Below are 26,167 nucleotides of genomic sequence, written 5' to 3'. Positions count from 1 at the left end.
GGTAGGGTGGAGGTGATATGGTCCTTGACTAGTCTCTCAAAGCACTTCATGATGACGGAAGTGAGTGCTACGGGGCGGTAGTCGTTTAGCTCAGTTACCTTAGCTTTCTTGGGAACAGGAACAATGGTGGCCCTCTTGAAGCATGTGGGAACAGCAGACTGGGATAAGGATTGATTGAATATGTCCTTAAACACACCAGCCAGCTGGTCTGCGCATGCTCTGAGGACGCGGTGGGAATGCCGTCTGGGCCTGCAGCCTTGCGAGGGTTAACACGTTTAAATGTTTTACTCACCTCGGCTGCGGTGAAGGAGAGCCCGCAGTTTTCATAGCGGGCCGTGTCAGTGGCACTGTATTGTCCTCAAAGCGAGCAAAAAAGTTATTTAGTCTGTCTGGGAGCAAGACATCCTGGTCCGCGACGGGGCTGGAGGTTTAGAGGGTCTACAGCAGAAGTTAATGGTTATAGGAGGAAGCTATATAGTGTGTGCAATTAAGCTTGGAATGTGTTGAGTGCAGGGAAGCGWTTAAATGTGGCAGGCATTGATAAACGGAGAGAGCCAGTACGCTGTGAGTCACCAGAAGGCACAAAGTGCCATTTCCACAGAGATCCCGACCCCAAACCTATAAGAAAAGTGGATTACAAGRAYGGTGCTTGCCAGTTCAAGTTGTTATGGAATGATTTCAAAAAGTGGAACAAGWCTGAAGTAGACCTCAGCTGTGTAATTCTACAGAACAGACAAGGTAAAATGACCAAAKCCTCTAAAKCTAGTGACGCTCGTAGACTTWATGTGGGTGGTAAGTGARAATTTCACAYTACTCCGAAGCACATGTTTACCAGAGTACACTTCTCACTTGTTAATTGACTTCTTAAATTACTTTCACAATTTACAAAAAGGTCCAATTGGAAAGCCCAGTGTTCATGTGGAGAAGATGGGGAATTACCTCTATCTTCGATGTGAGGCCAAGGCTGGCACCTCATGCTACTTTATCCGAACAATGGTGACTCACACTTTAAAAACTACCCTACAAAGACAATGTCTGTGTGGGGAGAGTGGCAGAAGAGGAACTGCAGAGGAAGAGGAGCAGTGCTGGAGAGATCTTCATCACCTGTGCTGTGGAGCTGGTGGTAGAGGGTGAAGATACTGTGACATCACAGCATAGTGCACCCCTCGGTATCACCATACATGATGAGGAAGACTAGAGCCCATCATTTTCTGTGATTTCAAATGTGTCAATCTTCTGTCTGTCTATTGTTGTATTGCAAGACTAATATATTATTKATTTACACTTATCAATGTTTTATTTCAGTTTTAAATCCTCCAGGAGCTGCTAGTTCCCCATCAGCGTTCGGTTTAAACAAACCTGTTCWMGAGAAGACAAGCAGCAATGTCACAGCCGAAGGAAGAGGTGAGTAACATTGGTTTGGTTTTAGATTAACTGTGAAAATATTATCATGACAATCCTCTGTCTGTCTATTACTGTATTGCAAGACTAATACTTTATATAATTATTGTACATACTGTGTATTTCATTGTTTTATTTATTTTGGTTGTAAATCCTCCTGTAGCCACCAGTTCCATCCCACTTGGAGAAGATAGGTCAGTCAGTAGTATAACTGCCCAAGGAGAAGGTGTATTAAATAAACATGGTTATTGTGAGCTCAGTTTGTTGAAATACATCAGCAAGTGCCTATTCAGATGCTGTTTTTAACAGTGATGTTCCTTTCCCTTCCAGAATCTGTCTCAGAAATCCCCTTCTACCAGTATACCAGTCTTCGTGCTGTTGTCTACGTTATCATTCTGCTGATGGAATTTGTTCTGTGTCTTCTCTGGTATAGACGTGGTGCATGCCTTCTCATACTCACACAAATGTAACGGATGTAGGAACTTCATTTGATTACTCTTTTGTTTCTGAGAATTTTCCTGCACAGCAGGAAATGCCAACTTGCAGTGCATTTGAGCTTTAAAAATGCTTCTAAAGTTTGTAATTTCCGCTTTGAAAATTTCAAACTTGATTTGCCCTAAAAGAAATCTATCAACCTTAACAAAAATGTCCATTAATTTTCATCCACATAAAAGTTCACATTTCCTGTTGCTGCAGGATTATTTTCCTGCTGTAGCAAACTGGCTCAAATGAAGATCCTACATCTGTTTGTTGTTCCAAAGGCTTTTGTCATGTCTTTTATTAGCTATACAACCTGCCCGTATGATTTGTTTTCATCATACTTTTATCTCTGAAGTTGATCCGCAAGGCAATGTCAAACGGAYGTAAGAGTGGTCTATTTATTCATAAAAATTTACTCATGCATGTTTTTATATTATCTGTTTGAATGTACTGGTCGAATTGTTGTGTCTTGACCAAAACCCATCTAAGCTGCAATATGTGTGTGTAGAACAATGCTCTTTACTCCCCACTGCTTGTTAATGTATTTTYTATTATGCAAAGTGTTTCATGTGTAATTAGTTTATATGTCTAAAATACAGCAATTTTATTAGCATTTCCTTTTTTACTGCTCATGGATGTTGTGTTTTCCAGTGGAAATAAAGCTTGTACAGTATATTGTAAATCTTGTTGGAAATGTTTATTTTCTTTGGAAGCTGAAGAGCCACTCTGAGTGGAGACAGCATTGTGTTTAGATTACACAGCAGTTGAGTTTCAAAGGTCTTCAACGATCTTCAACGGTCCGATGTCTCGTGATGTTCACTGTTGTACCTGAGCTTTAGCAGAGTGTGTCGAGTCTGTTAGTCACGTAGATGTGACCACAGTGAAGGTACTGATCATACAGGTACACTTCTAATTCTAGAGACGAGTAGAAGGCACCAACATCACCCCTGCAAACAACACCGCAAACGGCTTGCTATACATATCTTCATACTGTATGAAGCTCATGTCTATATCCATCAATAGAAATGACTTGTCAGAGAACATGAAGAGGTGTGGAAAGACACAGTAATGGAATTGTGGTCATGATCTAAGCTGAGATGTGCTATAATAAGCCATTGTGCTGCAACTGGTCCCCTAACACTCTGTCCCTAGCCCTCAAACCCAGATGGATGAGAATAAGATCTATCATACTACAATTTAAATAAATAACATGCCTGTTGTATAATTTCTGGATATATTGCAAGATTCACATTAAAAATATGTCCAACCTTTAAAAATAAACTGGTGCGTCCTACAAGGAGTTGACGTCAATGTTATCCAGTACTATAACCGAAATCTTATCTATTTGAGGAACAATCCATAACCTTTCCTCCTGTGGTTTACCAAAAAATGTGAAACAATTTATTGGTGGTGATGAAATAAAAAACTATAAAATATATTTTAATTCCTGTTTTGTATTTCTTCAATGCTTGGATTTGCTTCCAATAACACTACAGTTTGCCAAAATCCATAAAAGTAATGTGATCTATGTCACGTTCCTGTCGGTTTTCTGTTATTTTGTATGTGTTAGTCGTCAGGGCGTGAGTTTGGTGGGCAGTCTATGTTTTGTGTTTCTATGTTAGTTATTGAGTGACCTGATTTGGTTCTCAATTAGAGGCAGGTGGTTTTCATTCCTCTGATTGAGACCATATTAAGGTAGGTGTTTTTCACATTGTTTGTTGTGGGTGGTTGTCTCCGTGTGCTGTGTTGTCGCGCCACACGGGACTGTTTCGGTTTGTTTGTCAGTTCGTTTCTTTTGTGTAGTCATTTTTCCTGTTCGTGAGTTCTTCGTTTTATGTGTTTGCATGTTCCAGGTTCTGTTCTACTCCGTTTTGTTATTTTGTTAGTATTCAAGTATAGTTCGTTTTTTGTCTTGTTAAAAAAATTCATTATGTCTATGACAACGCTGCATTTTGTCGAATCCCTGCTCCTCCTTCTTGGATGAAGAGGAGGAGGAATTTCGTTACAATCTATGGACGCAATCCAAGCCATAACTTAGTTGAGCACAGACTGGTTACTCTGACTGGAATATGTATTATGTAAACTAAACGACAGGATCAAGGTATCTGCCATTTCCTCATTTGAAGAAGCATTAGTCACCTCCATTACAAAGCTGTGAAAGTCGTGGGGTGAAAAATTCAAACAAGAAACTATCATCTAAATTTGTCCAACTACAAATAACCCAATAGATCAGTAACTGAACTCATTATCATGTCAATGTGTGTGTTGTGTTGGGTTCTGAGAATATGAAAATATACTTATTCATGTCACTGATGGAGTGCTGAGGTTTAAGGGTCTACAGCAAAGTTAATGGTTAATAGGAGGAGCTTACTTTTTAGTGTGTGCAATTAAGCTTGGAATGTGTTGAGTGCAGGGAAGCAATTACATGTGGCAGGCATTGATGAAGGGAGAGAGCCATTGATTACTGATGGAGGGGGGTTGAGGTCAGGTCAGGTCACCTTAATGGAGAAATATACGTTTATGGCCTGTATCACTAGTGTCCTGCCTTGTAGTTGTTAGGGTGATGTTGCTGTTAAGCTACTGCGTCTTTAGCTTTGGTTTTGTTTATTTGTGTGTGTATAGTTTAAAGTAACTCTTTGAAAAGTCAACTAGTTTATTTTATCAATTAATCACAAGAGTTCTCATATTTGAAATTGCTGTGCTGTAGTTACCTTTATTTTCAGTAAGTTCAATGTAGGGTGGACCACATGCACAGCCCTTTAGTGGTCAATGAAAATAAGGTCATTTTCTTCAGTGTCACTAATGATCAGTCACAACATCACACGTGAGTCTCCATATCCTCCTCTGTAGGTTTTTCTGTGTCCTACCAAACACACATCAGTTTTCTCACATCACAATCTGTGTGTGGAGTTCACTTCACTTCACTGACGGAAGGAAGTAGAAAATATGTCTTTGTCTTATATTCTTCTCATTTGTGAGTATTCAAWTATTTTGGTCTTTGGATCAATATCTCTTTACACCGATTTTAAGTTTTGGTAATATGTTACTTAATGTATGCTTTATAACTTGTTCTAAGTATGTATGACACTTTATTATGCTTTATAGTAAGGCTTGTAAAATGTCTCACTAAGTTGTTTTTACCTTGTTCGAAGATGTTGCRGGTGTTGCGGTAAAAGAAAGTTGTGCAGGTACATATTACCAAATGTCACTTCTTTAATTGTCCAGCTCAACAGCTATTGARTTATTTCAGGCAWAAAYRWATTTTTTTGATGACAYATTTGTACACTACTTTTCARAATAGAGTAGCACAATGCTTYAAGTGCCAWATCTTTATTAAGAAATGTATTTAGTTGCAAATAGAGAGACAAGGAAGTGATACTCCACATYCAAACACATTCTGAATCAAGATTCTWATRYCTCACAATTTCATAGATTCTCTCTATTTCTCTAAACAGATTCAGTTCCCACTCCCACTATTGTAWTTTCCTCTGGGTACATCAATGTAGCTACACCTGTTACAGTACGCTGTGAGTCAKCAGAAGGCACAGAMTGCCATTTCAACAGAGATCATGACCCCAAACCTATAAGAAAAGTGGATTACAAGCAGGGTGCTTGCCAGTTCAAGTTGTTATGGAATGAGTTCAAAAAGTGGAACAAGACTGAAGTAGACCTCAGCTGTGTAATTCTACAGAACAGAGAAGGAGAAACGATCAAAACCTCAAATCCTAGTAATGCTCGAAGACTTTATGTGTGTGGTAAGTGACAGTATTAAAGTACTCCAAACCACAAGTTTACCAGAGTACACTTCCCACTTGTTAAATTACTTCATAAATTACTTTCACAATTTACTGACAGATCCAATTGGAAAGCCCAGAGTTAATGTGGAGAAGATTGTGAATTACCTCAATCTTCGATGTGAGGCCAAGGCTGGCACCTCATGCTACTTTTATCTGAACAATGGTGARTCACACTTTAAAAAACWYCCCTACAAAGACAATGTCTGTMTGGGGAGAGTGGCAGAYGAGGAACTGCAMAYGAAGAGYAGCAGTGCTGGAGAGATCTTCATCACCTGTYCTGTGGAGCTGGTGGTAGAGGGTGAAGWTWCTGTGACATCACAGCATAGTGAACCCCTCGGTATCACCATAGATGGTGAGGAAGACTAGAGCCCATCATTTTCTGTGATTTCAAATGTGTCAATCTTCTGTCGGTCTATTGTTGTATTGCAAGACTAATATATTATTATTGTAATATTTTATTTATTTCAGTTGTAAATCCTCCAGGAGCTACTAGTTCCCCATCAGTGTTCAGTGTAATCATAACTGGTCAGGAGAAGACAAGCAGCAATGGCACAGACCAAGGAAGAGGTGAGTAACATTGGTTTGGTTTTAGATTAACTGTTAGTAGTCCTAAGAACTTCAAATTGCAAGTTTAGTGAATGACTCTGCTTCTAAATGTACAGGTATTGATACATTTCCAACATCTATAAACTGTTAAGTGTCTCGATAGTCGCTATTAATAAGGCTTATTTGCACTAACATTCTAGTCATTGTAAGGTCAGGTTATACTGTATAGATTACTCACTGTCAGTGAGCCTTCATTCAGTTTCTTCAGGTCCAGGGTTCCTCATCATCATCAGTCTGGGTGCTGGTTCCCTTTTCCTGGTTTTGCTAGCTGGGTCTGTGCTGTGTGTTCTCCAACGCAAGTGTGGTGCGTGCTTTCAGATAGGTCTTCTCATATCCCATTCTTATTTTGTTCCAAAGGAAACTTTGAGTTATTTTAAAAATTGCTAAATTCTCTCTATGTGTGTTTTGAAGGGGTTCAAGGCAGGCCTGTAAATACTGGGTAAGACTGGTGTATTCATTTTAGATTCAAATAATTATTTCTTTATTCATGCACGGCTATATCTTTCTGACTGGCATTGTCTCGACAGAAGGCCACCTGAACAGCAAGACCAAACCCCACCTTGTGTCTGTGAGTATGAGAGTTAACTAAACCACCAACTTTATCTTCTTTTGTTCAGTGTTTTATTTTCCCTCATTCTCTCATTTCAAACAGATTCTGTCATCACAAAGCCGTCTAGGGATGAGGTGAGTTGGTTTGAACCAGTGCAGTGTGAAGTAGCCTAATATGCGCTTTACTTTCACAATATCAAGCAATTTTGCCAATAGCACCAATGACAACCCTACCGTGCACACAGCTCAAAGTGACTTGAGCTCTCTCTTACAGGAAGAGGACACTAGTCTGCAATACGCTACAGTGGCATCTACTGGTGACCAAGCTAGTATTCAATATGCAACAGTGAAATCTACCGGTAACCAAGATGGACCTGGGCGCACCAAGATCAAGTTTGAAATAGCTGGAGAGTACGCCCTCTTAGCAGAATCATAGAAGAAGAAACATTTACTGGATAACATTTTTTGACATAGTTTACAGTTATAATCCTATCTTTCTTTCTTTCTTCATATTGGATCATAATTTACTCATAGTACAAAAAAATACTGCCACAACAACAAAGACTAAAGATATCTACTCCTTTCTGAAAACAAGCAGCTTCAACTATTTGCATTTTAGGTTCGATTAAATAAATGAAAAATAAACTTTGTCTGAAACGTAAAATAAATATTTTCCTAAATTGAGTTACCCAATCTAGTCAGCAGTCAACAATCAGTAGTCACCAATCTATTTCCCTCCTTGACAAGAGTCAATAGAGACTCAAAGCCACAAGAAGGTAGAACAAATGTCAAACTTTGCTTGTTAAATCTCTACTTCTCTCTCTCCGTTTCTGATCTCTCGCTCTCTACATCTCTCTCTTTAACCATATCTGGTGTATATTAGTTTTCAGTGGTGGAAAAAGTAGTCAACTGTCATACTTGAGTAAAAATAAAGATACCTTCATAGAAAATGACTCAAGTAAAAGTAAAAGTTACCCAGTAAAATTCTACTCGAGTAAAAGTCTTTAAGTATTTGGTGTAAAATATACTTAAGTATCAAAAGTAAAAGTATAAATAATTTCAAATGCCTTATCTTAAGCAAACCAGAATGCACCATTTAAAAAAAAAAAAAAATTCACGGAAGGCCAGGAGCACATTCCAACACTCAGCCATCAGTTACAAACAAATTATGTCAGTTTAGTGAGTCCGCCAGATCAGAGGCAGTAGGGATGACCAGGGATGTTCGGTTGATAAGTGCGTGAATTTGACTATTTTCCTGTCCTGCTAATCATTCAAAATGTAACGAGTACTTTTCGGTGTCAAGGAAAATGTATGGAGTAAAAAGTACAATATTTTCTTAACTTCTCTAGGGTAGGGGGCAGCATTCGGAATTTTGGATGAAATGCATACCCAAATCAAACTGCCTGCTTCTCGGGCCCAGAAGATATGATATGCATATAACTAGTAGATTTGGATAGAAAACACTCTAAAGTTTCAAAAACTGTTAAAATAGTGTCTGTTAGTATAACAGAACTGATTTGGCAGGCGAAAACCTGAGAAAAACCCATTCAGGAAGTAGTTTTTTTGTTTGTTGTAGTTTTCTATTCAATGCCATTACAGTATCCATTGACTTAGGACACAAATTGCAGTTTCTATGCCTTCCACTAGATGTCAACAGTCTTTAGAAATTGTTTCAGGCTTGTATTCTGAAAAATGAGGAAGTAAGAGCAGTTTGAATGAGTGGACCCTAAAGTGTCACAGAGCTTTTTCATGCCCGCGACCGAGAGAGTGCGTTTCTTGTTTACCTTTTAAATTGACGACGTTATTGTCCGGTTGAAATATGATCGATTATTTAGGCTAAAAACAACCTGAAGATTGAATATAAACATCGTTTGACATGTTTCTATGAACTTTACGGATACAATTTGGATTTTTTTGTCTTCCTGTTTTGACTGCGTTTGAGCCTGTGGATTACTGAAGAAAACGCGCGAACAAAACGGAGGTTTTTGGATATAAAGAGACTTTATCGAACAAAAGGAACATTTATTGAGTAAATGAATGTCTGCTGAGTGCAACCATATGAAGATCATCAAAGGTAAGGGATTAATTTTATCTCTATTTCTGACTTGTGTAACTGTTCTACTTGGCTGGTTACTGTTTGTAATGATTTGTCTATTGGGCTATGTTCTCAAATAATCGTAAGGTATGCTTTCGCCGTAAAGCATTTTTTAAATCTGACACCGTGGTTGGATTCACAAGAAGTTAATCTTTAAACCTATGTAAAATATGTTTTGTTTTCTGAATTTTTATAATGAGTATTTCTGTATTTAAATTTGGCGACCAGCAGTTTCACTGGCTGTTGAAGAGGTGGGACGCTACCGTCGTAAGTTTTAAGATTGTAGTGAACTAAATGTAAAAGTAGTCAAAAATGTAAATAGTAAAGTATAGATACCCCCAAAAGGTACTTAAGTATTACTTTAAAGTATTTTTACTTAACTTTACACCACTTTTAGTTAAAAAAATATGTTTTGTTATTATCACGGTTTACTTACAGTATGTGACTTTACTTCCACATGTTGATACACTACCTCTATATTTCCTCTATCTGCTTCCTGTATTACATATCAAATAAAATTAAATGTTCTTGGTCATATACACATGGTTAGCAGATGTTAATGTGAGTGTAGCAAAATTCTTGTGCTTCTAATTCCAACCATGCAGTAACATCTAACAAGTAATCTAACAATTTCACAAGATCTACCTTTTACACACAAGTGTAAAGGAATGAATAAGAATATGTACATATAAATATATGGATTAGCGATGGCCGAACGGCATAGGCAAGAAGCAGTAGATGGTATAGAGTACAGTATATACCCATGAGACGAGTAATGTATGGTATGTAAACATTATATAAAGCGGCATTGTTTAAAGTGACTAGTGATACATTTATTACATCCAGTTTTTTATTATTAAAGTGGCTGACCCATATTTGGGTCAGTATGTTGGCAGCAGCTACTCAATGTTAGTGGTGGCTGTTTAACAGTCTGATGGCCTTGAGATAGAAGCTGTTTTTCAGTCTCTCGGTCCCAGCTTTGATGCACCTGTACTGACCTCACCTTCTGTATGATAGCGGGGTGAACAGGCAGTGGCTCGGGTGGTTGTTGTCCTTGATGATCTTTTTGGCCTTCCTGTGACATCGGGTGGTGTAGGTGTCCTGGAGGGCAGGTAGTTTGCCACCGGTGATGCGTTGTGCAGACCTCACTACCCTCTGGAGAGCCTTGCGGTTGTGGGTGGAGCAGTTGCCGTACTAGGCGGTGATACATCCCGACAGGATGCTCTCGATTGTGCATCTGTAGAAGTTTGTGAGTGTTTTTGGTGACAAGCCAAATTTCTTCAGCCTCCTGAGGGTTAAGAGGAGCTGTTGCGCCTTCATCACCTTGCGTTCTTTGTGGGTGGACCATTTCAGTTTGTCCGTGATGTGTACGCTGAGAAACTTAAAACTTTCCACCTTCTCCATACTTTCCCATCGATATGGATAAGGGAGTGCTCCCTCTGCTGTTTCCTGAAGTCCACGATCATCTCCTTTGTTTTGTTGATGTTGAGTGTGAGGTTGTTTTCCTGACACCACACTCTAAGGGCTCTCACCTCTTCCTGTAGTCTGTCAGTATCTGTTCCTCTCAGACCAATTGCATTCTTATACTGGGCTATAAATAGATGTGCAAAGGTTTTAAGATGTGATTCATTTGAACAAGTATACTTGATGCATGTGTAAATGAACAGCTTTCTTGATTTATAAGTAAACTATTAATGTGCAAAGCTTCAACTGGAGACAATTGCAACCCACATGATAATTGCAGCAATTCAATAATATTTTAAATATATTTTTTGCAATTACAAGCGGTTCCTGCCAGTTAGGCCTGGTTAGGCRCAACCTAATCTCGAAAACCCAGAACAAAATCTTGCATGAACATAACTCTCAAAACGCCTGTGCTCCCGACACAGGTAACATGTTTGTTACGGATCGTAGGACAGAATGGGCCCACCCAGATCAGTCTTATCTACACCTACAATTGGAGCACATTAAAAAACCTATGACAGCTATAGGTATGTTAGTGTATATGAAAATTATGCACCATCACAAAAGGGAGCTTTTGTTTCACCATAAAAGTAGAGAGGAGAGACACAAAATACAGTGTGTCACTCTCACACTCACTACTGTGGCATTGCCTGAGTCATTATCTACAGCCAACAGCTRCTGTYTATATTRKTAAAAACATTTTTGAGGACATGGGAAAATAGTCGACCCCGTAAGCAAATCTCATTTCCATATATCCTGTTTCACTTCTCTCTCTGCATTATAATAATAACAGGTGGCAGGTTTGGGACCTTCAAAGAACTCTCAAKCATGATCCAATGAATGTGCTGCTGGTGCCTTATGTGTTAGTTATGTATTATTAATAATATCATTATTGTACTGTATAATAAAATGTTAAATAATTTACTTWCATAACAATATCCCTAATTGTACTTTTGGTTGGAAAAACAATGAACTACATTTCTTGTAGTCTCTCTTGACCTACAGTTAACAGATGCAGGTACGTTTCTCCCCTTCTCTTGCTTGTTTAGTCATTCAACATTAGGGATGCACTTTTGTGATTTGCATGGTTATCAATGGCTGGGAAATAAATGTTGAGCTCTAAAGAAGGGAATAATCTTGCATTTTGAATTAGTTTTAGAACGGACACAAACTGTAGTTTTTTCACTATGATGTTATCATACCTATCTTTCCTCAACTATCTCTCTCTTTCCTCAACTATCTCTCTCATTCCTCATCCGTCAAGGGGACAAGGAATCAAGGGGACAAAGAATCAGACAAACACTTGGATTACCCAGAAGAAGCACCAGATCGCAGTAAGCCGGAAGTTTGTGACCCTGACTGAAGTGGTTGAGCTGAGCTGCGAGTCCTCTGCCCTTGTAGAGGGTCAGCAGTGTTTGTTCTATGTGGATTCTAAACTCAAGGAGCTTGGTCGCTCAAATGCCAGCCACAACCAATGCTCCCTCTCAGTAAAGGGGTCAGAGCTGCTTGGGTGGAAGCCCAGAGGGCTGTGGTCAAAGGTCACCGTCCAGTATCATTATTAAGAGGAGGAGGGCGTCCACTCACCTCCCAGCAAAAATGTCACAGTGGTGGTGTGGAACACAAGTAAGAAAGATTACATGAGAAATGTAATGCATAGATTCCTGATTTAGGTCATTCATCCATTTGGTCAAAAATACATTTTTCTCTGTTACAGACATGCTGACTAAATACATCATCGGATGTATGGCCCTGATAGGATTCATAATTCTACTTGCAGTATTCATATTCTGCATCACKTGTCTCCTCTCACTGAAAGCAAAGAGTATGTGAACCTGGGATCTAACAGCCTTTTAAACGTATTAGCAAAACCGATCAGACAGAATCACTCATGTATTCCATTGTTTTACTGTCATAGGGAACGGACGCCTCATCACCTGTCTCTTATACACATCTAGATGTGTATAAGAGACAGGCTCTGCTGTTCCTGCGTCTGACTTCGCACCTCCCGACACTCAGATCGTTACACATCCATTTAGTCAAAAATAAAATTTTCTCTGTTACAGACATGCTGACTAAGTACATCATCGGATGTATGGCCCTGATAGGATTCATAATTCTACTTGCAGTATTCATATTCTGCATCACCTGTCTCCTCTCACCTCTCACTGAAAGCAAAGAGTGTGTGAACCTGGTATCTAACAGCCTTATAAAAGTATTAGCAAACCGATCAGACAGAATCACTCATGTATTCCATTGTTTTACTGTCATAGGGAACGGACGCCTCGTCATAACAAGGTGAATATTGTTGGTTGTGTGTTGAACAGTATGATTATGACAGCATACAGAACATACAGTTCAAATGTGAATGCCTATCTCACCTATCCATGTCTTTCAGATCGTCCAGTGTCCAGACATTGCAAGGAGACCCTACCCTAACAAGTATGTATGATGATGCCACAGTGAAGTGTACGTGTGTAGGCCTATTATTATGGAGATATTTACCACAGTCCCGTATTAACAGCACAGTTATGTGATTCTGTTTACACAGCAAGTGACACAACAAATCCTGCAGAATRTCCACAGGAAAAGAAGGSAATACCATGACATAATTATGTTTTTKTGTAGCTGCCTCATGCTCTTCCTCTACTTTGCCACCATAGTGCTTTRTTGGTTTTCTGTGCATAAACAGTACAGTGGGCTGGCACACAACATATAAGCATGTTATAAATGAAWAACAGTTGGAATTGTGYTMTATTGWAAGGATTTGATGATTTGATGTTTTCTTTCAAATAGTGATTTGTCCTCATCCCTTTGTTGCAATCACAGGAAGGTGAAGATGATTTGTGCTATGCCCCCGTGTCCCATGCTGGTGCTCCTCCATCCTACTCAGTCATGTTTGAGCAAGGCCATGACTATGCCACAGTGGTCATATACTGACCAGCATGTGCCGACCTGAATGGACATGAAAGGACTTCCACATGGATAGATTGTTTGACTTTAACACCCCCATTTCAATTTCCTTTCCAAAAAATCAATTGCATAAATTMWTTTGCAATGTAGTTTTGATCATCCAATTTTTCACTTTAAGAGAACAATAAAGTTTTTGTATTCCACCATAATTTCTGTTTGTCTTGTGTGCACCTGTCAGTCCCAGTCGCGAGAAACAGTAACATAGCGCACGCTACTTTTCGCTGACCAGGCACTCATCTTTGCTTACCTGCTGAATGCTTCTAAATGTAAGCCATTTACTTAAAGTAATAATTACTTCTTAGGCTACTCTCTCATTTCTCAATTAAATTGAAATCATATGTTAAGTCAGCTGCTTTTATAAATTCAACGAGGGTTAAGTCTACTCCAAATGTGCACGGTCCGTTGGTAAATTGGCAAGTTTTCTAACCGTTATCTCACGGTGTGGTGGTTACAAACTACTCTACTACTACCCCGCTATAGCAATACGAGACACGTTTATACCACTAGGTGGCAATGTTGAATCCTGTTTTGCAACAATTTTAAGAGCTCCTTGTAGGCAGGGAAAACCCTTTTTGGACATTTCTGTTATTGGAATAGGCTATCATCAAAATAAATAATTCGTACAATACCATTGGAAATTAATGTTGAAAGTTACATTCATGTTCCTAAAATTTAAATTGAAAATGTATTGTCGCTGCTTCCTGTTGACAAGCCATTTTGATAAATAGCCCAATGTCAAAACACAGTCTAGAGATTAGATTAGACATTAGAGAGTTTAATAGTCACATCATGCACATGGTTGCAGATGTAATTACAGGGCACGAACTCCAACAATGTAGGACAAAGTGAAATAAAATACAAATAGATAAAAATACAATGATAATTGGGGTCCATGGGGGGGTCACGTTCGTTGTAGTGAGGAGACCAAAGCGCAGCATGATGTGAATACATATTTTTAATAGAAGACGACTGAACACGAAGAACACTAAACAAACTAACAAAATAACGTGAACGCTATAAACAATGAGTGCAGACATGCAACTTCACATAGACAATAACCCACAAACAAAACTGGAAAATGGCAACCTAAATAGGATCCCCAATCAGAGACAACGATAAACAGCTGCCTCTGATTGGGAACCAATCTAGGCCACCATAGATCTACATATGTCTAGACTAGGCTAGACACACACACCTAGACATACAAAAAACCCTAGACAAGACAAAAACACACATACCACCCTCGTCACACCCTGACCTAACCAAAATAATAAAGAAAACAAAGAATAATAAAGTCAGGGCGTGACAGGGGGTTAGCGTCCATTAGAGGGGAAGGGAAATGTCCAAAGGAGGAGCAGCAGGGGGAGTAGGTGACTAGTCGCGACTATTCAGCATAATACATGTATATTGGGGTGAGGGCAGGGTAAAAAATGACCTTTGAGGTGGGGGGTAGAAGCCTGATGGTCTGGGGGTAGAAGCTATTGGCCAGTCTTACAGTTTTTACCATGATGCTCCTATGCTGCCTGCGTCTGAGTGATAGAAACGGGGAGAACAGTCCATGGCTCGGGTGGCTGGGGTCCCTGAGGATCGTCTTGGCCTTCCTGCGACACCTGGTGCTGTAGGTGTCCTGTTTCTGCATAAGCAATATGCAGAAACAGTTCGTTATATATTGAAAACCTAAACCTAAAATCTACTATCTACACATGTGCAACAATAGTAATTTTTTTAAACGAGCACCTTATAAACTGCACACGCACCAAAACCCTGGTGTTTGGACAAATGACAATAAATCACTGATATCGATTAGGTGGGGGGGGGATCAGGTTGTAGCGCTGTTGAAACTAACACAACTAAAAAACACATGGAAACTGTAGATACTTTTTACATCACTGGTTAGAGAACAACCTGCAGAAGACAGTCAGCTACATTTTGGAGTGAGGCAATTTGGTTTGGGGGTCGCCAAAACAGAAAGAGAAACGTAACACTTATTTTTCAATCACTCATATTGATATCACATTAAAATCAATTGCGTGAGAGGGAGATAAGGTTGCAAGTTCTGTTTAAACTAACACAGATCAAAAACGACACGAAATCTGGTAATAATGTGTTGCCTACAATTTGTAGAAGACAGCTAGCTACATTTTGAAGTGTTGTATTTTGATTCAAGTGGGTGGCCAACGCAGTAGGTTTAATGCAACACTTTTTTTTACCACTTCCATCGATATCATGCTGAAATCAATAGAGCAGGTCCAAACGTTTGGGCTGTAGCGTTGTTGGTTAGATGAGAACTTATAGCTTACAGTATTGGCCTATCTATATTTTGGAATGTCGGATGTTGATTTCCGGTGATCTGACAACATTAGTCTGCACTATTGAGGTATGAGTACAGGTTCAGTAGTCTTATTGTTGTAGATTAAAATGCATTATGTCATTATTAAAAAATATATTTATTACATTTACATTTAAGTCATTTAGCAGACGCTCTTATCCAGAGCGACTTACAAATTGGTGCATTCACCTTATGATATCCAGTGGAACAACCACTTTACAATAGTGCATCTAACTCTTTTAAGGGGGGGGGGGTTAGAAGGATTACTTTATCCTATCCTAGGTATTCCTTAAAGAGGTGGGGTTTCAGGTGTCTCCGGAAGGTGGTGATTGACTCCGCTGACCTGGCGTCGTGAGGGAGTTTGTTCCACCATTGGGGTGCCAGAGCAGCGAACAGTTTTGACTGGGCTGAGCGGGAACTGTACTTCCTCAGAGGTAGGGAGGCGAGCAGGCCAGAGGTGGATGAACGCAGTGCCCTTGTTTGGGTGTAGGGCCTGATCAGAGCCTGAAGGTACGGAGGTGCCGTTCCCCTCACAGCTCCGTAGGCAAGCACCATGGTCTTGTAGCGGATGCGAGCTTCAACTGGAAGCCAGTGGAGAGAGCGGAGGAGCGGGGTGACGTGAGAGAACTTGGGAAAGTTGAACACCAGACGGGCTGCGGCGTTCTGGATGAGTTGTAGGGGTTTAATGGCACAGGCAGGGAGCCCAGCCAACAGCGAGTTGCAGTAATCCAGACAGGAGATGACAAGTGCCTGGATTAGGACCTGCGCCGCTTCCTGCGTGAGGCAGGGTCGTACTCTGCGAATGTTGTAGAGCATGAACCTACAGGAACGGGTCACCGCCTTGATGTTAGTTGAGAACGACAGGGTGTTGTCCAGGATCACGCCAAGGTTCTTAGCACTCTGGGAGGAGGACACAATGGAGTTGTCAACCGTGATGGCGAGATCATGGAACGGGCAGTCCTTCCCCGGGAGGAAGAGCAGCTCCGTCTTGCCGAGGTTCAGCTTGAGGTGGTGATCCGTCATCCACACTGATATGTCTGCCAGACATGCAGAGATGCGATTCACCACCTGGTTATCAGAGGGGGGAAAGGAGAAGATTAATTGTGTGTCGTCTGCATAGCAATGATAGGAGAGACCATGTGAGGATATGACAGAGCCAAGTGACTTGGTGTATAGCGAGAATAGGAGCTGTCTCTTATACACATCTAGATGTGTATAAGAGACAGGCCTAGAACAGAGCCCTGGGGGACACCAGTGGTGAGAGCACGTGGTGCGGAGACAGATTCTCGCCACGCCACCTGGTAGGAGCGACCTGTCAGGTAGGACGCAATCCAAGCGTGGGTCGCGCCGGAGATGCCCAGCTCGGAGAGGGTGGAGAGGAGGATCTGATGGTTCACAGTATCAAAGGCAGCCGATAGGTCTAGAAGGATGAGAGCAGAGGAGAGAGAGTTAGCTTTAGCAGTGCGGAGCGCCTCCGTGACACAGAGAAGAGCAGTCTCAGTTGAATGACTAGTCTTGAAACCTGACTGATTTGGATCAAGAAGGTCATTCTGAGAGAGATAGCAGGAGAGCTGGCCAAGGACGGCACGTTCAAGAGTTTTGGAGAGAAAAGAAAGAAGGGATACTGGTCTGTAGTTGTTGACATCGGAGGGATCGAGTGTAGGTTTTTTCAGAAGGGGTGCAACTCTCGCTCTCTTGAAGACGGAAGGGACGTAGCCAGCGGTCAAAGCGGTCAAATTTATAGGATATCATTCACCAACATTTCAGTAGGTGGCAGTATTATACATATTTTTGTATTCCAGACTATTTGCAAGTATAACATCTATTCTCATAGTGGTATTGACATTTTTGACACATGGGAAAAAACTTAATTGGAACCTGCCCCATCAGTTAGAGTGGAATACTGCCTAGCCTACATTGATGTGCCTAGTATGTCATTTCCCATTTGACATTTGTGCTGAACACAGAATAAACCCCCATTCTATTCCTGGGGCTATTGAACCATATTTTGGAGTGTTTATTGCCTCCAGTTGATTGGGGACCATTACCATCAGTCAAAATAAAGTCCAAAGCTGTCAATCACACAAATGGAATTTCCCTCCCTGCTTGGTGTCAGTAGTGGTAGTTGGAGTTTGTACCCTATTGAATGACACATGAAGAAGTGATGAATGGAAAGACCCCAAATCAATGCAGGTTTTATTGACATACTGTACACACACACACACACAGACACACACACACACACACACACACACTCAATAAATAAATTACTTGGTCACCAGGGAGACATCCCCTATTCATCTATGAGTCCTTAATGGGAAACATTTTTTATTATTTAATTACTTGTTTAAATAAAAATGCTTGGCTGAGGAATGCACAGTTTCATATATTTGAATATGTGTTCCCTATGCACAGTATTGATTTAATGCTTCATTTTGCGGGTAGGCTAACTGGAATGAGCAAATCATTTCAGTTGTATTCTCAAGCCAGGCAGTTGAATGCAGGTGTGCTGATATATTGGCTCATGGCAACCACAAATAAATATGACTAATGTGTTTCTGGTCAGGTGGCTGCTGTGTTAAGACTATGCAGAGAGCGTGATACCCCCACCATGATGTCAGTGTAATTCCTTTGTTTCTATGTCTCCGGCGTTGAGAAGGATTCCACATATAGCGCTGAGATTACATTTAGTGTGACTGGAATATAAATAAATGGAGCGACTAGAATATGCCTTTTACTTCCATTTCCATGTTTGCCCTTGCTCTCTTTTCCCTCGATCAATGATTGTGTGAGGTCCTTATTGGTTCTGGAATGATTCATTATTTGTTCTACAGTGAAAAGGAGAGGGAGACTGCTGACTGTAAAACATAACAGAACCTGATTAGCTAGGGTGAACACAGCCCCATCTTACTGCTTGTGTACTACTCCATGTCAATAAATCACACAGAGAAATACATACCAACAATTGTCTATACATCTTTGAAAACCCAAAGATATATAGAATAGACTTTAGAGCAGAGCAAGAAAAGGCTGTATATTTAAGCAATAATGCCCAAGGGGGTGTGGTGTATAGCCAATATGCCACTGCTAAGGGCTCGGAGTGCCTGGACACAGCCCTTAGCTGTGGTATATTGGCCATATACCACAAACCCCCGAGGTGCCTTATTGCAATTATAAACTACTAATCAACGTAATTAGAGCAGTAGAAATAAATGGTTTGTCATACCCGTGGTATATGACCTGATATACCACGGCTGTCAGCCAATCAGCATTCAGGGCTCGAACCACCCAGTTTATACATTTGATTGAAGAATAACAACATTTCTGCTATACTGCAGGATTGGCGTCCTTTTCCTTTGAGGGAATTGTGGAACCGTGGAAGAGGCAAGAAGAAGCAAGGGGTGACAATTTTGTTTTTAAGGAATCTGCAGTTCGTGTGCCCTTACAATTGTATTTTACACACACAGTTCTCAGCAGCTTGGTCAGTGAAGTGGAGGATAGAGAGAAGCAGAGGAGGACATAACAGAGGGAGAAAGAGAGAGGGAGCTCTGCAGCAGGATCCCCACCGTGCTGAGCCCAGGACTGCGTGACTGGTCTGTGCTGGGTGAGGGGGAGGGGAGGCATATCAGTGCAACACAGCCTTACTGGATGAGTAGCAGCAGCAGCAGTAACACTAGCAGCATCTCATTTGTGGCTGCTGGGGGCTCGGTCGCTAGAGCACTTTGCTCCCGCTCACACACACACAGGCGCTCCCAGCGCCACCGTCATACACACGCAGTGGCAGCCACAGCCGTCGTTAGAGCCTGGGCTGGGGCAGGGACGGGGACCGCTACTGTGACGACTGGAGCTACTGCGATAGCAGCTGCGGCACCATGGCGCAAGCCGCCAAGCAGCTACGCAAGAACAAGGACCTAGCGGAGCTCGCAGCTCAGGAGCTGAAGGATAAGGAGGAGGAGAAGAACAAGAAGAGGAATCGATCGAGGGACCGCAGACGCAAGGTATGGCTGACTGAGGATGGTGTCAATTTCTCTGTCTTTGTTCTCTCTCTCTCTCCCTGTCTCCCTCCCTCCATTGTACAGGACGGGTTAGGAATACTTAACAATATAATTACACACACAGTCACGCGCACACATCCGCCATGTGTTAACCAGTTATGCACAGATGCTCATGCACAGGTTGTGTTTGTTCAGTCAGACATGCCCTGCCCGCTTCTCCCCGGAGGGTGTCATGCTCTTTACTCTGGTGTTTTCCCCATATGTCATTTCTCTTGGAGGGTGGAGTCACAGAGGGTCGGGGGCGGTGTGGGGAGACAGGCAGGGATCCTCTCTGTCTCCCTCCACTCTTCCCCTCTCCTAATCTCCTAGCTGAGTCGTTATGTCCTGCTTGCTGGGTTTAATGTGCCTTTCAGGTTCTATTGTTTTCCCCTCCTGTGGACCTGCTGTAGTATGTGCCACATATCTCTGATAGGCTGGCTTTTATAGTCATTTTCCTAGATGAGTGTGTGAGAGAGACTGTTCATCCATCCTCGGCTGAGAGGGAAAGAGTGATCTCTTCTCTCCTTCCCCTATTTGCTAAGCTTAATATTCCTCCTATAAAGAACAGCCGGTTTTAATGTAAACCTCCCAGCTCTACCTGTGAGATTAAGGGTTAAAAGGATGTTCTCCAATAGGGTGCACTGCAGTTGCCTCCAACTCTTGAGTCAGTGTTCTTTGCTGTAGGCTACAGTGATATCTCCACCTGCTCCTTCAATTATCATGGCTCATTTGCTCATTACCTGGGTATTGATGGTGACATGACACCTCATTGTTGATGTCTTGTGTGTGTATTATCATCACTGTAAGACAACGTGAGGTCAGTGTGTAGAGTGGTGGGATCTTGGAGAAGTCTGAGGATGGTGGGAGAAAGGGAGAGAACAGAGAGAGAGATATAGATGGAATAGCAGAGAGAGAGAGAGGGAGAGAGAGGGAGAGAGAGAGAGAGAGAGAGAGAGAGAGAAAGGAGAGCAGAGGCAGAGAGAGAGCCCGTAGCTCCACGTGACGGTTGTTCATACCATGGCAAACAGTCTCAGCAATGTCAGAGGCGTCTTACAGGGAGGATATCCTGTTCAGAACATCTGACACAGGCCAGCTTTTATCTCTGACCTCCACATCAACACCATCCAAATGAGAGACGGCGAAAGAGAGGGAGGAGAGAAGGAGAGGATACCTCTGCAATACCAATTAATAGCAATTGTTGGCTGCAATCATTTCAATACAACACACACATTTGAAAACATCATATTGCTTGCTGTATGCCAAGGTTGGCATTGGAATAAGGTTGAGACAGCGGCATAATGAATTATTGATAACCCTTCCATAATGTGATGATCTACCCTGTCAGTAGTCGGTATGTGTAAAAGGAAAGGTGTCTACACTACAATATCTTCATGCATACAGTGCATTCAGAAAGTATTCAGACCCCTTGACTTTTTCCAAATTTTGTTACGTTACAGCCTTATTCTAAAATGGATTTAAAAAAAAATCCTCATCAGTTTACACACAATACCCCATAATGACAAAGCAAAAACACGTTAAATTTTTTTGTGTGCAAATTTATACAAATAAATAAATGAAATAACATATTTACATAAGTATTAAGACCCTTTACTCAGTACTTTGTTGAAGCACCTTTGGTAGCGATTACAGCCTCAAGTCTTCTTGGGTATGACGCTACAAGCTTGGCACACCTGTATTTGGGGAGTTTCTCTCATTAGTCTTTGCAGATCTTCTCAAGCTCTGTCAGGTTGGATGGGGAGCGTCGCTGAACAGCTATTTTCAGGTCTCTCCAGAGATGTTCGATCGGGTTCATGTCCAGGCTCTGGCTGGGCCACTCAAGGACATTCAGAGACTTGTCCCGAAGCCACTCCGGCGTTGTCTTGGCTGTGTGCTTCCGGTCGTTGTCCTGTTGGAAGGTGAACCTTCACCCCAGTCTGAGGTCCTGAGTGCTCTGGAGCAGGTTTTCATCAAGGATCTCTCTGTACTTTGCTCCGTTCATCTTTCCCTCGATCCTAACTAGTCTCCCAGTCCCTGCCCCTGAAAAAACATCCCGACAGCATGATTCTGCCACCACATTGCTTCACCGTAGGGATGGTGCCAGGTTTCCTCCAGACGTGACGCTTGGTACTCAGGTCAAATAGTTCAATCTTGGTTTCATCAGACCAGAGAATCTTTTTTCCCATGGTCTGAGAGTCCTTTAGGTGCCTTTTGGAAAACTCCAAGCGGGCTGTCTTGTGCCTTTTACTGAGGATTAGCTTCCGTCTGACCACTCTACCATAAAGGCCTGATTGGTGGAGTGCTGCAGAGATGGTTGTCCTTATGGAAGGTTCTCCCATCTCCACAGAGGAACTCTGGAGCTCTATCAGAGTGACCATCGGGTTCTTGGTCCCCTCCATGACCGTGGTCCTTCTCCCCTGATTGCTCAGTTTGGCCGGACGGCCAGCTCTAGGAAGAGTCTTGGTGGTTCCAAACTTCTTCCGTTTAAGAATGATGGAGGCCACTGTGTTCTTGGGGACCTTCAATGCTGCAGAAATATTTTGGTACCCTTCCCCAGATCTGTGCTTTAACACAATCCTGTCTCAGAGCTCTACGGACAATTCATTTGACCTCATGGCTTGGATTTTGCTCTGACATGCACTGTCAACTGTGGGACCTTATATAGACAGGTGTGTGCCTTTCCAAATAATGTCCAATCAATTGAATTTACAACAGGTGGACTTCAATCAAGTTGTAGAAACATCTCAAGGATGTTCAATGGAAACAGGATGTACCAGAGCTCAACTTCGAGTCTCGTAGCAAAAGGTCTGAATACTTGTGTAAATAATGTATTTCTGTTTGTTTTTTTAATACATTTGCAAACATTTCTAAAAACCAGTTTACGCTTTGTCATTGTGGGGTATTGTGCGTAGATTGATGAGGGGAAAAAATACTTAATCCATTTTAAAATAAGGCTGTAACGTAGCAAAATGTGGAAAAAGTCAAGGGGTCTGAATACTTTCCGAATGCACCGTATCTTCTCAATCATCACAATTTATAGATCAGTTAGGGTTTTAGGTTGGCTGAGAAAAGTGGAGAAAGTATTATCAAATATAGGGATGCTGTAGAATGTTTTGTGTGTTTTCATTGCAATGCATTGGGCTGTAGTACATTTTCCTATTTCCACAGGGTGTGGACTTAATACAATACTAGACTCAAGACCTGCTAATGTGTTGTGTGTGTGAGCGCGTGTCCATTTGTATGTGCAATCGTGCATGTGTGTGTGAGATGATATGGCTTTAGGGTACCTCATTCCTCTTTTATATAACCTCCTGGATGCAGTCCTCTAATGATAAAACCATTACAGTGTGAGCTCAGAGGCATTCACTCTCTCTAGTATTGCTTTGGCCTTGAGGATGATCTCTTCCTTCATAGGTGGAGGCACAGAGATGACTAAAAATGACAAAATAAATGTTTCAATGACCAGAGATGTGCACTGTCTTAGACCTTCTGTTAGTGGAATTCCAAGCTGTTAACATTTTGCATTAACATTTTTAGAAGCCTTGCTGAAACTGCTATGTACTGCTTGCATAATGATTGTGCTATATCTGTGTGTGCCAATTGACCCTTCGCTAAGCCCTGCCTCAACCAATCACAGTGCTCCGATGGATTGCAACTGTCGTCAAGTCTGACACCTCGGACAGGCTTGCTCACGTTTCAAACCTTTGGAAACCAAGAAGGGCTATGGCAAAAACTGAGAGTTTTTATCAAATAATAAATATTTTAAATTAGGGATGCACGATATATCGGTAGGCATATCGGTATCGGACGATATTAGCTAAAAATGCCAACATCGGCATCGGCCCGATGTCTAGTATAACGCCGATGTGCAAAACCGATGTCGAAGCTGACGTGCATACCTATATAACGTAGGTAGATGACGTAATGACGCCACGGAAAATACAGCGCTACACAGAACAAAAGAAGAAAAATACTAAGCGCCAACTTCCAACAACTAAACAAGTTCAAGTTGAGCAGTCATTTGAAAGAGTAAGAACACCGAGGAAGAGTAAGCGCACCGAGGTAGAGAGGCCACAGACAGACAGAGCTGAAACTTCACTGCTTGACATGTATGATGAAATCCTCGTTGAGGCTGAACAAATAAACAACGAAACAGCACAGCAAGTAAGTGAAAGAAACAGATTTTGATTATGTTTTACTGGTAATAGGTGTGTGTGTGTGTTTGTTTCAACTATTTAACTGTACTAGAATTCTTAAAAGGCCGCTAAAATGGTTAATATCGGTATCGTTTTTTGGGGGGGGGAAAATAATGCATATCGGTATCGGCCAAAAATGTCATATCGCTGCATCCCTACTTAAATTCCTATAACATATGAGTTTGTTGTTCAGAGCCCACTTTTCAGCCAGAGCTGGCCGGGTAGTTAATCTCACTCAACAGTAGGGCTGGCAATTGCCAGGGAACCTCAAAATACGATATTATCACAATACTTAGGTGCTGATACGATACGATATGTATTGTGATTTTATTACTATTCAATGTTCCAAACATATTGCTCACCGTATGTATGTTTGCTTCAGAGGGACAGTAGAAAGGCGTTAGAAAAATGTTGACCAGTCATGGAAATAAAAGTGCTCAAAATAAATAGTCTCCCTATTTAAAAAAAAGATGGAGAACACGCTATGAAGGAAAAATAGTTTTGGTGCAGGTACAGCCAACTAGAACAAAAATAATATTGCAATATTGTCAAAACGATATGATATATCGTCAGATAATATCCTGATATGTAACTTTATCGGTTTTTTTTCTTCTCCCACCATCACTACTCAACAGCCATGTCCAATTGGCCACTGCCCTATGAAGTGTCTCGTTATTGGCTGCTACGTTTATTTGTCGATAGGGTCTTTAATGTTTAGGATGGGGATGTTCTGTATGGTCTCTGTCTCACGGCCTCCAGAGTCTCTGCCATCATTAAACGCTCCTGATTATTGTGAGATATCCTGCTTCAAGTCAAGCGGTAAAACAAAGCCCCGGCATTTCAGCTTTTATAACCTGGGATCTTGTCCATGGACAAGAGAAATGCTCCTCTCTGTCTTTTGAGAAAATACTTTACACGTCTCCTCCTTTGGCTCTGCCTTTTAGGCATTTTCCCTCTTTTCTCCCCTAATCCCAACCCAAATCCTTTTAGATTTTTACCAAACGTCAGGTTGCAGTTTATAAATGTACAGTAGCAACCTTATACACTTGGCCTTAGTCATTGGCTCATTTTATCTCAGGAAAAAAAGGTACTCTGTGGATGGTTTTAGCAGATGGTGCAGTTGACAAATGCAAGTTGAAGGATAGCGTAACAAAGGATATTTCAGGGAAAGTACAGAAGGGGAGGAGTGCTAATCAGTGGTTGTAAATTCAAAGACACCTGCTGGTACCTGTGGCTGCAATCATGACTTGAGCTGTATAGACCATGAGATAACCCAATACTAGTGCAGCCAAATCAAATTCAATTGTATTAGTCACATGCGCCGAGTACTTCAGGTGTAGACCTTACAGTGAAATACTTACTTACGAGCCCCTAACCAACAATACCGTTTTTTCTTTTAAATGAGTAGGAAATAAGAACTAAAAGTAACAAGTAACTAAAGAGCAGCAGTAAAATAACAATAGTGAGACTATACACAGGGGGTACCGGGTACAGAGTCAATGTGTGGGGGCACCGGTTAGTTGAGGTAATATGTACATGTAGGTAGAGGTATTAAAGTGACTATGCATTGATGATAACAACAGAGAGTAGCAGCGGTGCAAAAAGGGGGGGGGGGGGGCAATGCAAATAGTCTGGGTAGCCATTTGAGTAGATGTTCAGGAGTCTTATGGCTTAGGGGTGGGTAGAAGCTGTTTAGAAGCCTCTTGGACCTAGACTTTGGTACCGTTTGCCAGGCAGTAGCAGAGAGAACAGTCTATGACTAGGGTGGCTGGAGTCTTTGGCAATTTTCAGGGCCTTCCTCTGACACCGCCTGGTATAGAGGTCCTGGATGGCAGGAAGCTTGGCCCCAGTGATGCACTGGGCCGTATGCACTACCCTCTGTAGAGCCTTGCGGTCGGAGACCGAGCAGTTGCCATACCAGGCAGTGATGCAACCAGTCAGGATGCTCTCGATGGTGCAGCTGTAGAACCTTTTGAGGATCTGAGGACCCATGCCAAATCTTTTCAGTCTCCTGAGGGGGTATAGGTTTTGTTGTGCCCTCTTCACGACTCTTTGTGTGCTTGGACCGTTCTAGTTTGTTGGTGATCTGGACACCAAGGAACTTGAAGCTCTTAACCTGCTCCACTACAGCCCCGTCGATGAGAATGGGGGCGTGCTCGGTCCTCTTTTCCTTGTAGTCCACAATCATCTCCTTTGTCTTGATCACGTTGAGGAAGAGGTTTTTAACCTGGCACTACACTGCCAGGTCT

The 26,167-nt window shown here is 41.6% G+C and overlaps 2 protein-coding genes and 1 long non-coding RNA gene across 4 annotated transcripts in view; all 3 read left to right on the top strand.

The window, feature by feature from the left end:
- Positions 1-4,670: 4,670 nt before the first annotated feature.
- LOC111961663 (uncharacterized) lies at positions 4,671-11,328 on the top strand. Of its 2 annotated transcripts, none has more exons than XM_070442321.1 (10): positions 4,671-4,855; positions 5,034-5,069; positions 5,337-5,636; positions 5,737-6,030; positions 6,147-6,245; positions 6,493-6,588; positions 6,696-6,723; positions 6,812-6,852; positions 6,937-6,968; positions 7,108-11,328. In XM_070442321.1, the coding sequence occupies exons 1-10, from the start codon at positions 4,828-4,830 to the stop codon at positions 7,267-7,269; spliced, it is 1,116 nt and encodes a 371-aa protein (XP_070298422.1). In that variant the 5' UTR covers positions 4,671-4,827; the 3' UTR covers positions 7,270-11,328. The 2 variants fall into 2 exon arrangements, with proteins under 2 accessions (XP_070298422.1, XP_070298420.1); XM_070442319.1 differs by having other exon boundaries at positions 6,484-6,588.
- Positions 11,329-12,481: 1,153 nt separating this feature from the next.
- On the top strand, positions 12,482-13,385 carry LOC111961661 (uncharacterized). Its single transcript, XR_002877021.2, has 3 exons — positions 12,482-12,687; positions 12,788-12,831; positions 12,941-13,385. It is a non-coding gene; the product is annotated as an uncharacterized lncRNA (long non-coding RNA).
- Positions 13,386-19,049: 5,664 nt separating this feature from the next.
- The window catches only part of LOC111961660 (ankyrin-1), a 103,240-nt gene continuing 96,122 nt past the window's right edge, over positions 19,050-26,167 (top strand). Inside the window, 1 exon segment of the mRNA XM_070442313.1 lies at positions 19,050-19,689. Coding sequence (XP_070298414.1) covers positions 19,564-19,689 — 126 coding nt within the window. The 5' untranslated portion in view covers positions 19,050-19,563.

Source organism: Salvelinus sp. IW2-2015, linkage group LG4q.1:29 (assembly GCF_002910315.2).
Source record: "Salvelinus sp. IW2-2015 linkage group LG4q.1:29, ASM291031v2, whole genome shotgun sequence".
Taxonomy (NCBI): domain Eukaryota; kingdom Metazoa; phylum Chordata; class Actinopteri; order Salmoniformes; family Salmonidae; genus Salvelinus; species Salvelinus sp. IW2-2015.
This window is presented reverse-complemented; position numbering and strand designations above follow the sequence as displayed.